General features: G+C 39.2%; 1 protein-coding gene across 4 annotated transcripts in view; it reads right to left on the bottom strand.

Annotated features, from left to right (window-relative positions):
- rps6ka3b (ribosomal protein S6 kinase, polypeptide 3b) overlaps window positions 1–13,357 on the bottom strand; it is a 77,724-nt gene that overhangs the window by 8,375 nt on the left and 55,992 nt on the right. For all 4 annotated transcript variants that reach the window (XM_036558437.1, XM_036558435.1, XM_036558438.1 and 1 more), the window contains 12 exons: window positions 11,067–11,147; window positions 10,743–10,822; window positions 10,515–10,621; window positions 8,979–9,016; window positions 6,481–6,623; window positions 6,285–6,355; window positions 4,587–4,675; window positions 4,392–4,456; window positions 2,845–2,947; window positions 2,509–2,630; window positions 836–961; window positions 648–737 (listed from right to left, as the gene is read on the bottom strand). In XM_036558437.1, the coding sequence (XP_036414330.1) occupies window positions 648–737; window positions 836–961; window positions 2,509–2,630; window positions 2,845–2,947; window positions 4,392–4,456; window positions 4,587–4,675; window positions 6,285–6,355; window positions 6,481–6,623; window positions 8,979–9,016; window positions 10,515–10,621; window positions 10,743–10,822; window positions 11,067–11,147 (1,115 nt within the window). The remainder of the gene's footprint in view (window positions 1–647; window positions 738–835; window positions 962–2,508; window positions 2,631–2,844; window positions 2,948–4,391; window positions 4,457–4,586; window positions 4,676–6,284; window positions 6,356–6,480; window positions 6,624–8,978; window positions 9,017–10,514; window positions 10,622–10,742; window positions 10,823–11,066; window positions 11,148–13,357) is intronic.

Consider the following 13,357-nt stretch of genomic DNA (forward strand, 5'->3'; position numbering starts at 1 on the left):
AAATGATGGCTAATCTAATATATTAGGCTGTAAACATTCTCGAAGGACAGTAACTGCTGGTTCACATTACATTATTTACTCAATTTGCCCAAAGCAACTGCACCCCATTGTGGCGTTTTGGGTATTGCATTTCCTATCTCTCTTAAAGAGGAATTCCACATTTTTTAAATTCAGCATAAATAAATCAACATGTAAAGTAATTCAGAGTGGTTTGATATGAAATGTTCCAGTCTAGAGAAACTTAGTGAATCAGAATTGTTCACAGTGGTGGTGGTAGGAACCGGCCATCCAAGTTTAATGCTGGAGAGATACACTGCAAGGTTAAAAAAGCACCCAAAGAAAACTTTTTTTAGAATTATCACTATTTTACTATTATTATCAATGTTACACATTTAAACCACTGGGCATGTGGGTTCACTGGTCATTTTGGATAATAAATAAAATGGCTATGTGTAAATTAGACATTGCCACTTCTGGTTCCTATATCCACAACTGTCAGTCAGCAAGTTTCTCTACAGTGCCTTTGTTCACATCTCAATTAATGAAATAGCAGAAATTGCAAAATGTTGAAATTAAAGGACATAAAACATGCAATATTTTGTCCCTAAGAGCAACACAAAGTGCTGTTTGTTCCTCTAGACACTTACGTCTTTTAAGGTGATGATGTTGGGGTGCTGGCCATAGCGTAGCAGAATTTCCACCTCCTCTGTAGGATCCCTTTTGGCCTTGTTGATGATCTGGTTGTGAAATGTACACAAAATAGTCAGTGTGTTTATTTCGTTTAAAAAACATCCATTCATTCACTCATACATTTGTCATATAAACGAGTGGTCACCTTGACAGCGTACTCCATGCCCGTGCTTTTCTGAATGCAGCGTTTGCAGATTGAGTACGAGCCGACCCCGATGTCCTCTCTCACCTCGTATGAGTCGCTGAACTGAGTCGTGTTTCTGTGGAGGTGCTGCATTGAAGAGAGTAACCAGGTGTAAAACCTCACCCAAACACAAACAGCCACTGTCTGTACAACTCAGATAGTTCAAACTAGGCCTGCACAAGGTATCGTTTGTCAATCGTATTGTGATACTGGTACTGATACTGTAGAAGGCTGCAACTTGAAAATACCCTCCAACCACACTGACCAATCACAGTCCCAGATGAGTGTTTCTGTGCGGTGATGGATCAAGATTAGGGATGGGTATCATTCAGAAATTCACTATGGAGCAAACCTGGCGAGTCTACACACAGGCTGACACCTTTACTTTAATGTTGACTTTTGAACGAAGCTTTTTCCAAAAACTACCAGTTGAAAGTGGCTGTGGGTTAAACCTGAAATAACAGTGAGGTGCTGGAAGTTGGTATATTTACTGACCTCAACAGATTGTAGGCTAATCAAGATGTGCTGCTGTTAATAGCAGGCATACGGAATATAATTAAGACAGCCAATCACCAGCCTAGATTTTGAATCAAGCATGCATGTTGGTTTATTTTTCCGATACTCAGTAGTAATTAAGGACAGTCTTTAGCCTTCACATTATTGACTGAGCAATGCAATTTTTACACATTACAAGCAATTGAATTGTAATTCCAGTATTTCGTCCGTATTGCAGAGTCCTAATTTGAGCTTCGTTTTTAATTGCCCAGAGGCTTTCAAAAATAGGTACTGTCACAAAGGAGCTCTGCAGAGGTCCAGACTGGAAACCCTTTGTGGAAAAAAGACAGTGACGACAAAAACTTCCTGAGACAGGAAGGATGGGGAAGAAACCTTATGAAGAACACCCAAAAACAAGAGATCATCATTCTGGCTGGTTTCAGCTTGTATGGGTTATAGTCTCTGCATTACAGTCAATGGCCTCACTTTATTTGGATAGTACACTACAGTCTTCTACAGATTATCTACCGATGTTCAAATTGTTAACAAACTATCTGGTGAAAATCAATTCATTGTCAATATTGTTAGGGTTTTGACCACTGTGAGGGTTTAGGTGTTGGGTTAAGATTAAGGGTTAGGGTTAGTGAAAATTAGTCAATATAATACATTGTGTTATGTGTACTATCCAAATAAGGTGCTGCCGAGCCATCATCCACTGAGTTATTTTATTTTTTAAGAATTTTTTTAACCAAAAGTTGACTATATGCACCCCCCAACATATGCCTCTGTACATTTTTATTACACTTCTCAAGTATGACTGACCACAATTTGGCACGGTCAGTGCTTTTCACACTTAATATTACTGTGTGGTACATCACTACAACTGATGCACAGCATATACAACAAAACTACACTGGTCATTCATTGTACAGTGGAATGTTATTCATAGGACATGCTTTGTACATGTATATTGCATAATAATGTACCAGCAAGAGGAGAAAACTAAAATAACCAATAATATGATGTTTCACCAACCGCCCCCCCCTCATCGAGATAGACATTCAGCCAGCTCAAAGACCCTCCCTCATACATGATGGTATGGTCTTTAACTGTAATTCACCTGTGCTCAGTGTATATACCTGCACTATGGTGCTCATGTTACTCTGCAGTGGTTGGGTCTCCTCTTCTGAGCTGATGGCCACAAAGCTGAAGCCTCTGAAGAGTTGATGGGCATTGGCACTAGGGGGCACACCTGGTGAGTCTACACAGAGACACAAGCAGATAGATTTCTGAGCTCTTCATGAACCATCCTGTTTAACAGCCACCACAGATAAAGTTTTATGAGTAAGTAAATGTGCTTTGCTCTGTTATCCATTTGTCTGGAGCAATGTTACAAATTGTCAAAAAAGCCTATTTCTCACGAAGACCAAGTGGGAAAACAAACACGAGGTTAAGCGGCTGTTCTATTGCGGTACCTTTGGGAGTTTTAGCTGTGAATTCCGGGTCAAAGTAGAACGTGTCATCCGGTCTCCCGGAGGCAGGCTTGAAGGGCGGCTGAATCTCTCTCCTAAATAATTTCTGGGGATGAAGAACCGATGATACACATTAAACCAACAAGCAATGGTGGCAGCACTGCTGAAATCAACCATTCTAGGTGCTGCACAGCAAAATATCACGTGATTATATTTCTACACATTGCGACTGTAATATGCTTTGCAATATTCCGAAAACCACATTAGTGAATCTGTATGACATTGTTAAGATTTTTTAGATTTTTTTTCCCCACTTACTCCAGATGTTGGTCAGTCAAGACATGTTTGGTGTCCAAATTTTGCCACTTACCTACAAGGTAAGAGCTACAAGGCTACTTTAGCTAAAAACAGTATAATTTTTAGCCACATAAAATCTTTTTCCATGAATTTATAACCATACTTTCATGTATTTGCTTCAAAGCAAAACTGTTATGCTATGCAATCTAATCTTTAAATAAACACTTTAGTAAAACAGCAGTGATGGTGAGGATAGACTGTATTTACAAATGTAAGTTCAAAATCATGGAGCCCATTCTTGCCAGTCCTTCTCTTTTTCTGAAAGCAGTATGCAAAAATATTGACTTACTATGTCGAAATAATTACTTTCTTAAAATAAAAAATCATTATTTTGAAGTGAAAATTTTAAGTAAATAAGTGATTATTTTGAGATGCTAAGTCAACATTTTGAGAAAACAAGATTTGAGATATTAAGTCAACATTTAGACATACTGTCAAACTGCCACAGACAGTAAAGAAGAAAAAAACAAAACAAAAAAGTGCTAATTTTGCTCCTCTACCTGGCAGGAATGGGCTTCCAGAGAATGCCATCAAACTGAGTTAAGGAAATAAAGTGATTCTGGTTGTCTGAAGTGGCTGCCCTAAGCGTTCGGCTACACAGTGAAGTTTTGTTCATTTTCATGTTAAGTCATACTGTGTCTTAAAAAACAGCTACAGGACTGCATGACCTTAATGAAGACCAGGATGTGGTTTGAATGAGGTGAGAGAAGTTTTGGGGACATATTTACAGAAAAAACTTGGGGTGTTGACTTCTAGTGTATGTTAACAGTGTTAAAGTAAAGAAGCTAAATTTGGACAACAAATGTGTCTTGGCTGATTGACTACATCTGGAGTAGGTAGAAAATTGTGTACATTTGATTTTTCCCTGAACAATTCTTTTCACAACAGGCCTGAATTAATTTAACCAATGATTTTTTTAAAGCTTTTTTAAGGGATTTTTGTTAGTGGATCACATTATGGCCTGATAATTTGAAACACCTACAAAAACTTATCTGGTCATCATCCTCATCATTGTCATCATCAATGTATTTTGCCAGGATGAGCACAGACTAAAATGTTTTATTAGTTGGCCAATATGCTGATAACAATTAAAAATGTAAGATATACTGTGCTGATGTAACACACACACACACACAAACACACACAAACACACACACACACACACACATACACACACATACACACACACTTACATTCCAGTCAATGGAAGCGTAAAACTGATGCCTCTTTATTTCCTCGACCCCATCTGGACCAGCGCCTGTGCAAACAATATTTGACAGCTGTGGCTCTATTTCAGCTACAGTGTAACACTCGGAAGTTAACATTTAATACTGCAATACTGAAGAGTGAACCATTAGTCAGCGTAAATGTATGAGTGCACTGCTTACCCAGCCTGTTGGAGGGGTTGCGTTTGAACAGGTTGCGGAGGAGACTCTGAGCCTCAGTGCTGAGGAACTGAGGCATGCCCAGTTTGGCCCTACAGAAAGCAGCCGGCAGGGACCAGGGACAGCAGGGCAGGTCAGGTCAGGGCAGGGGAACAAAAGAACAAAAGAAAAAAAATCACCTGTCACCCATGTACCTCAGCACAGGTTAATGAAAGTATGCAGAGAAGTCAGTAAGGCACAGCTGCCTTATTGCCCTCCAATGCATATCATGACATTTCATTTTTGTGAGGTTTGATAGGTTGGAACAGACAAAAAAGAACCAGTAGTGCTATAAAAAGTACAGTGATTTTTGTATAAGGTTTCATATACTGCACTGCAATTAAACAGGACTAGCAATACTCTTTGTAATGACAGTACCTTTAAGCATGGACAGTATCTATGGCACGCTCAGAAAAGCCTATTATGATATATTTTATCATAATATCATGAATCATATTGCCAATCCCTACTTTACAGCTGCCATCAAGCACAAAGAACTGACAGTCAAAAGTTTGCAGACACTTTCCTTTTGAAATTTTAATCATAAACAGTTCGTTCTAAAATCTGATTGGCTGAGCCACGTACAAAACCAGTGTAAAATGCTCAACATACACACTACCTGAACTCAGTGCATCAATTTATTAAAACTATAACACTGTTCATGGAATAACCAGCAAATTCCTAGGCAACGATAACATACTGTTATCCAACTACCTTGTTTGATTTAAGGATCGTGCTTATTATTTAAAGTAAACATAATTACTTCCTGAACACTGATGTATTTTATTATACTGTATTTTGATGCTGTTTGCCACTATTCACAATACTTCTTAACTGTGAAAAAAAATCACTGAAACATGGCCTCTCACAGCTTTAGCTTTTAGCTGCTACTCTTCAGTTAAGTAAGAAAAATAGGCAGTTACTATAAAACCATTTCCTAATATGTTTGGGATTATTTCCAAGATGGGTCTGTCAAAACCATGTCACAAAAACATGCGACACCGCTGACCTCGAAATAAACCAGGCAAGTCCTTTAATACAGTATGTTAAGTTATTGTAAACTGACCAACATGATCATTTGTATTGAAAACAGTTTAAAGTGTCCCCAAACTTTTGAGTGATATCATGCTTAAAAAACAAGCATATTCTGCCTTCCAGTCAAAGTGCCGTTTATAGTGCGGGGTGGTGTGGTTCCTCCTGACACAAGGCATCTCTTATCAGCATATTACAGAAATCTAATCCAGCCCCTGCATTCTGGAGAGCTGCTGACAGACCACTAAAACCCCACTACCACAGCTTATCACCCATAGATCAGCCTCTCGCCAGGCCTGGGACGCTTAATTATTATCAGCAGCTACCCCCCCGACAGAATTATTCACTGCTAGCTTATTCACATCAAACCATTACAGCAAGCATGAGTAGACTGAGTGTGTTTTGAGTGGCTTTGCCTTTATTCTAGGTTTATTGTAGGTTAAGTGTAGGGCGCTGGGGCTCAGTAGCAGTGTCAGCTGAACCGTGGCCACAACCTCCATTACAGCAATGCTGCAGGCATTCAGCTGCTGCCTAAGCTAACCCCCAGCCACTCAAACACAGCTTAGCGTTTAGAATACAATATAGGACAAATCCCTCCCTGGGCAGTGAAGATGCAGCTGCAGCACTCACTTTAGAATCATGGTCATGGTTTCCTTACGGTCTTTGCCTTGGAAGGGGAGTGTTCCAGTTAGCATTTCAAACTGGAGACAGAGAGCAAAAACAATGGCTGGTGAACAGTTGACAACCATGTTGACAACCATGAGTATTTTTGAACACAAAGACTACCAATCCAAAAAAAAACAGGGCAGGAAGCCCTGCCCCTTACCATGAGCACACCATACGACCACCAATCAGCGCTGTGGGTGTGGCCTCTGCGGTTGACCACTTCTGGCGCCATGTACTCCACTGTCCCGCAGAAAGAGTAGGCCTTGTTCTCGTGATCAATCGACTCCTTACTGAGCCCAAAGTCTGAAACATACACACACACACAGTCTTTTTGGCAAAGTATGCTTCCAAATACAAAAATATTATTCAGATTCTTTTTTTTTTACTTTGTATATTTTAATATCAATTCGCTATTGCCTAGAAGAATGGGACTCCCTCTCTAACTGGAGATATCTTGTAGTATACAATATATCATTGTGCATCTATTCAAAAAAAATAAATAGCCAGATATTTTTACTATAAGACACTAGATGAGTTCACTCTATGCTACAAGAGTAAACTCTGCCAAGGGATAACACATCAGAGCTGAAAGATTATAGGCCGCCTTTTATTGCAAATGTCACAATGTGCCACTGCAGTGCGATAACAATAATAATAATTAAAATTCATTGAAAAAAAAGAGGTGGAAAAGATTTGGTGAATAAAAGTCTTACTAATCGAGGGCGACACACATTCATATGCTAACTCTTGCACTGACAAAAGGAGCAGCAAATGGCTGTTATCCAGCTTTCATTTAATGTGAAATTATTGGAGAGCTTTTTATATTATATGAACATGGTTATCTGGGCCAAAGGTGGGCATGCAAGTATTAAATAACAAAAGCATGCTGTACTGGACTATGTGTATCCCATTACTTTTGAATGGGCCCATATTCTACATTTTTCTTTTTAATGTCCTTTTAACATTTGGGTGGTTTTGTGTATGACCACTTTCCAATTTCTCTTTATCCCTTAGAATAAAAGAGGCTGCTTGTTACTGTGCCTTTAAGACTGATATATGTAAATGTTTGGCTGCACTGTATTGTGCCCTGTTCCAAAAGCAGCATGGGCTGAAACACTCTTCATAACTTCAGCATGAGAGGGCTGGGCTGAACTGCTGTTAAATAGGCAGATGTATGTAAATTGATGTTTTTTTGTGACATCGCAAAAACAGGGAATTCAAAACAGGCTGCTTTTGCGTCTTAGTTTTCATATGCTGACTGTGTGGACCGCAGAGTGAATGGTATACTTTATTTTAAAACTTTAACAATGTTTATACTACAAGAAAACTGAGGTTTCTATGATATGATTAAATTACAGATTCTTTATTCACAATTTAAAGTTCTTTATGTGGTCATGAATGTGCCTGTGTTCCTGTGAGCCATCAAATGACAATATACATATTAAAATGTATCATACTGTGGTGAAAAATTACTTTTGTTTTTGTCAATGTCCAACTGCCAAACGTGTAATTTTCTTAGAAATGGTTACAAGTGCAGGAAACCTTTCGTACCTTTAGGGGTTCTCTTTTAGGTACATAATAGTGAGTTTATTTTGGAATTTTTACCATCAGTTTAACTGTGGCCTATTTCACCTGCCAGCTGGGTCCCCATCACACGATGCTACCAATGCTGAGAGGGTGAAGTCTAGCACTGCTTTCTCTCAGTCACATGAAGCACCACTGCATCTTTTCAAACTGCCGCTAACTTAGCGTCTTTGTACAGTTCAACATGCAGGCTAACTGCTAATTCTGTTATGTTAGCTAACAGATGCCTGTTTTAGCTAGCATTGTGCTGAGTGATGGAGGGGGCAAGGAAGACCATTCTACCTATCCACAGAGAATGAGGCCAAATATGCTGTCTTGCTACCCGTCCTAATACTGCTCTCGTCATACTTGGCCTTGTCATTTCCCATTGGGGTAATCTCTGACGTCATCTAAAGGGTTGTTCCATTACTTTATTAGCTCAGGGGATGAGGGACCAGATGAACATGTCGACTTCAGTAGCAGAATTTACCTAAAGATCTTTGCAACCTTACACACGTTTGAACCCAGAGAAAAGCTGTTTGGCAGAGAAAGCCGTTTATAAGCCAGAGCGATAAGAGGCCTTAAAATGTTAACCATTCAAAAACATTCTATTTGCTATATTCACGATGGGTTTTAGGTAGCAAACTACTTAAACTTTTATACATTACTGCTGATTACAACTTCATTATTTTACTCTGCTAGCTTGCTAGTTAGTAAGCTTAAGGCTACACAACAAAGGCAATAAAAAGAAAAAAGTACGGTACACCAAGTCATACCAGAAAAGGCAAATATTCTCTATAATTAAGTATAATTAAGACACAAGGTTTTGGAGACCCTCGAGTGCTTTTAAAATAACAGTGGAAACTGTTACAATTTATATCTGATATCACATTTTTTATGACATAAAACCTCTCTCTATTCAATTCAACACAGTATATATCTTACAACTCTTGTATCGGGGAAAAAAAAACGTAAAATGTGCATTAATATGCGCATACATGATCATATATACAGTCACTGGTGGCAGAGATACAGCAGGCACCCAGCATGGCAGCTGAGGCAGAAAGTGAAGCACAGCAATCTGGCATTACAAACCTGTCAGCTTAATGTGGCCGTCCTCGTCCAGCAGGATGCTGAAATGACAGAAATTTCACAGCATCAGAAAGCATCAACACACACACTTGCACACATTAGACGATGCTGCTACATTCTTGTTTTAGCTGTTCATGTCTAGGGAGTCATAACTCCACAGACAGGCTTTATAGCACCCATCATTCACATTCGCCCTCCTCTCTACACACATCAAAATGATTTAGACCTGACCTTGGCTGACAAAGGAAAAATGTAGTGAGATGCAGTGAGAGAGAGCAAGCGAGAGAGCAGATTAGAGAACAGAGCAGCCACCAAGACTGAATAAAACTGTCTCAAATTAAAGGGTGGAAAGAGTTCCACCAATTTATCAAACGTTCTCCATAATTAAATCATTGTAACGTAAACAAAGTAATTTAGAGAGGTTTAATGTGAAACGCTCCACTCTGTAGACACAGAAGCATCAGAATTATTCACAGTGGTGGTCATAGGAACCAGACGTCCAGTGTATAATGTCTCCAAAAGCTACCTTACAGAAATTATTACGAATAATTATGAATGATGCCTGGTGCTTGAAACTTTTTTTACTATGGTTTTGGTACAAGGTTAAGGTTTGGGCCTAAAACATGTACAGTACTGCATAGGAATTTCTGTGTAGAAATAATTTTTACTTTTTGCTGTATTTATGTTGGGCGGCACGGTGGCGCAGTGGGTAGCGCTGTCGCCTCACAGCAAGAAGGGCCTGGGTTCAATTCCTGGCCGGGCGACCAGGGTCATTTCTGTGTGGAGTTTGCCTGTTCTCCCCGTGTCTGCATGGGTTTCCGGGTACTCCGGTTTCCTCCCACAGTCCAAAGACATGCAGTCAGGCTGACTGGACATGCTGAACTGCCCCTAGGTGTGAATGTGTGTGTGAATGTATATGTCTGTCTGTCTGCCCTGTGATGGACTGGCGACCTGTCCAGGGTGTATCCTGCCTTCCGCCCAATGACAGCTGGGATAGGCTCCAGCACCCCACCGCGACCCTGAAGGATAAGTGGTTTAGATGATGTGTGTGTGTGTGTGTATTTATGTTTATTTGCATATATTTTAATTAGATTATTTTACAAGCAATAATAATTTTAAACAATGCTGATTAGGTGCATAAGACTTTTGAACAGCGCTGTATGTTTTTATTCGTGGCAGAGAGGTACATGCAAAATAATACCCAAAGAAAATGTATTTTGTCAGATTTTTCACTATTACATCATCATCAGCATTACATATTAAAAACCCAAAAGACGCAAGCAGATTCATTGGTCATTTTGAATAGTAAATAAACTATATCTGTGTTGGAGACATTGTGACCCCTGGTTCCTATCACCACCATAAAGAAATCTGAGCAGGTAATTTTCTCTACAATTAGCCATTTTAAGAAACTGGCAGAGTTCCCCTTTAACTCCACAGTGTTTCTTTTAGTATATTTATGTATTGTGCCTGTTAAAATGAACTAATTTAAAATGCTCTCACTCTTTTCTTTAGCATGAGTGAACTGTTTTGACATACTTCTCTGGTTTGAGGTCTCTGTAGATGATGCCTAGCCCGTGCAGGTGGTCCAGTGCCAAAGCCAACTCAGCCAGATAAAACTTCACATCTTCCTCTGTGAACATCACCTGAGCAAACAGCACACAGGCTTTAGTGTGTGGATAACATGCACACACACACACACACACACACACACACACACACACACACACACAAAACACACCCAGTATAAATGCGGTCTATTTTTACCTCTTTTGATAGACGGGTGAAAAGATCTCCACCTCTGAGAAAGTCCAGAATCAGATAAAGCTTTCCCTCTGTCTGGAATGCTGGAGATAGATTGAGAGAGAGAGAGAGAGAGAGAGAGAGAGAGAGAGAGAGAGAGAGAGAGAGAGAGAGAGATGGAGAGAGATGCGACGAGAGCAACAGAGAGAGGGCAAAAATGAGAGAGAGAGAGAGAGAGAGAGAGAGAGAGAAAGAGAGAGAGACATTTAATCGTTTCAAGACTCTTCCAGGTAAAATAATGAGAGACATTAATCATCTGGATTGGCTGAAGCCCTATACGAAACTCACCATAGTGCAGCTTTACGATAAAGGGATGATTCACCTCCACGAGGATGTCTCGCTCCATCTTAGTCCTGACTCGATCCCGCACTGAAAACAGACCAGTTGCTTTTTATACAACATCAGGATGTAGGGTCACACAGCTATATAGGTATTGCATATATTTAAGTACCTTTATGTAATATTATTATTATTATTATTATTATTATTATTAAGTCCCATATGTGGTACTTAAACAATACTGTGCAGAAGTCATAGGCAGATTAGCACATTATTACAAACAGCATGTAAAAACACCATATATCATTATGAATAGATGCAAATTTAACAAAAATGTGTTAAAAAAGTAAAATATATACACTTTTTTTTTGACATCTTGTCAGGCAGTTGAAACCTATGAAAAACACAGGCTTAGTTCCAGATTTCTCGTGGATGCCCCCAGCTATTACAGATTTGAAATGATTAAACTAGAGGAGGGCGATACTGTTAAAATGTAATATCACAAAACTTGTTATGATTTGATATGTTATGATATTTATTTTTTCTGTTGGAACCAGATCTTTTAGCTTTTGAGCTTTCAGTTTTTGAAAATGCCTGTTGCACTTACAATGTGTGTAAATTTCATGATGACTGGACCAAAAGAAATGGCTAAAAATTACTGGTTCCAGTAAAAGTAAAAGTCTGGTTCCATTGACTCACATTAAAAGTAAAGAAGGTTTTTTCTCCTGTAAAGTCACCATTTTGGAGATACAAGGTTTTGTTCCGACAACAGCGATATATAAATTTTCCAATCCTAATCTTAACATATGTAACCAAAAAGAAATTATTTTGTTCTTTCAGTTTAAAACATTAAACAAGCAGTCAAGAGCTTTTTGAAGGTCTTCTACGTAGGTCCTGTTTTTCTAGATTTTTGTCAAAATGTATACCAACAAACGAACAAACAAAACACACACACACACACACACAAAGTGCTTATTTTCTACTAAATCGCTACTTAATAACAACACTGCTCCCCCTCATACCCTTCTAGAGCCCTCGTGTTCTGGCAAGCCAGGATGACACAGATGGCACTGGATGACTAATTAAATAAAGGAGAGAAAAGAACATGCAGAGAGCAGAGAGAGAACCAGAGAGCTGTGGTCTCTCTCTAAGACCACAGGGAGCGTTGGGGTATGTATGTGGATGAAGAGGATATGTATGCATAAACATTAGCCAGTTTATTATTCACATCAAGGGGTGGCTGATATGGCAAAAATGTAACATTATACTTTAGTTCATTTTCACCACACACAATATGCAGTTAGAACAGATATAATAAAAGAACCAGTAGCACCACTTCTAAAAATATTAGTGAAAACAAATACAATGATGTTCACACGCTGCACTGCACTAAATCCCGCTAAATGGGACTGATTAGGCTCTCACTGTAACGAAGCACGCAGTTGGTCAGTGTTTTTTAAGTGTTAATGATATCCACATTACTCAGAAAAGCACAGTGATGTGATTTATCACGATAATGATAAACATCACCCAACTGACCATCTACCTAGTACCTAACACTCGCAGGCAATTTTATCAGGAATACCCTCCATATACAGTTGTATGAAAAAGTCTGGGTACATGAAATGTTCTGGAATGAAAATAAGTTAACACATTCTCTACAGGAAACACATTTCGGTGCACAATCACTGTTATTTTGCTAAAAAAAAAAAAAAAATTGTGGCCTGTGAAAAAAATTGTTATGGCATATGTTAACTAAAATTGTGCACTAACACTTGCAGAAAAATGCCATATTTAAGTGTGTTCTCTGTAGAGGACCTGTTACCTTATTTTCACTTAGAAAACCAACAAAAACGTCACCTAGCAGGGGGTGCTCAAACTTTTGCATGTGACACTAGGTGCACTTTGTAGGGTTGCAGTTAAATAATAACAGCTACCTTGTTGATACGCTTGACACTGCAGCCCATCTGTTAATGCACAATTGCATAATTTACCAGACCCCTCTACTCCATTCAAAGGGACCACCACAGGACAACTGCTCACCTATTATTTGGGTGGTGAATCATCCTCAGTACAGCAGTAACAACAACATGGTATTGAGCGGTGCTGGTACGAGTGGAGTTTTTACACATCTGAATGTCACTGCTAGACTCAGAACAGTCCAGCAACCTAAAATATCTAGCCAAAGGTGGTCCTGTGGTGAGAAACTGACCATTCTGAAGTAGAATGACTAACTCAAACTATGCATCAACAGCTGCTGTCTCAAGCTGTATCAACAAGGCTTCCAGTAAACGATGGAC

The sequence above is a fragment of the Colossoma macropomum genome, unplaced genomic scaffold, assembly GCF_904425465.1.
Source record: "Colossoma macropomum unplaced genomic scaffold, Colossoma_macropomum, whole genome shotgun sequence".
Lineage (NCBI taxonomy): Eukaryota > Metazoa > Chordata > Actinopteri > Characiformes > Serrasalmidae > Colossoma > Colossoma macropomum.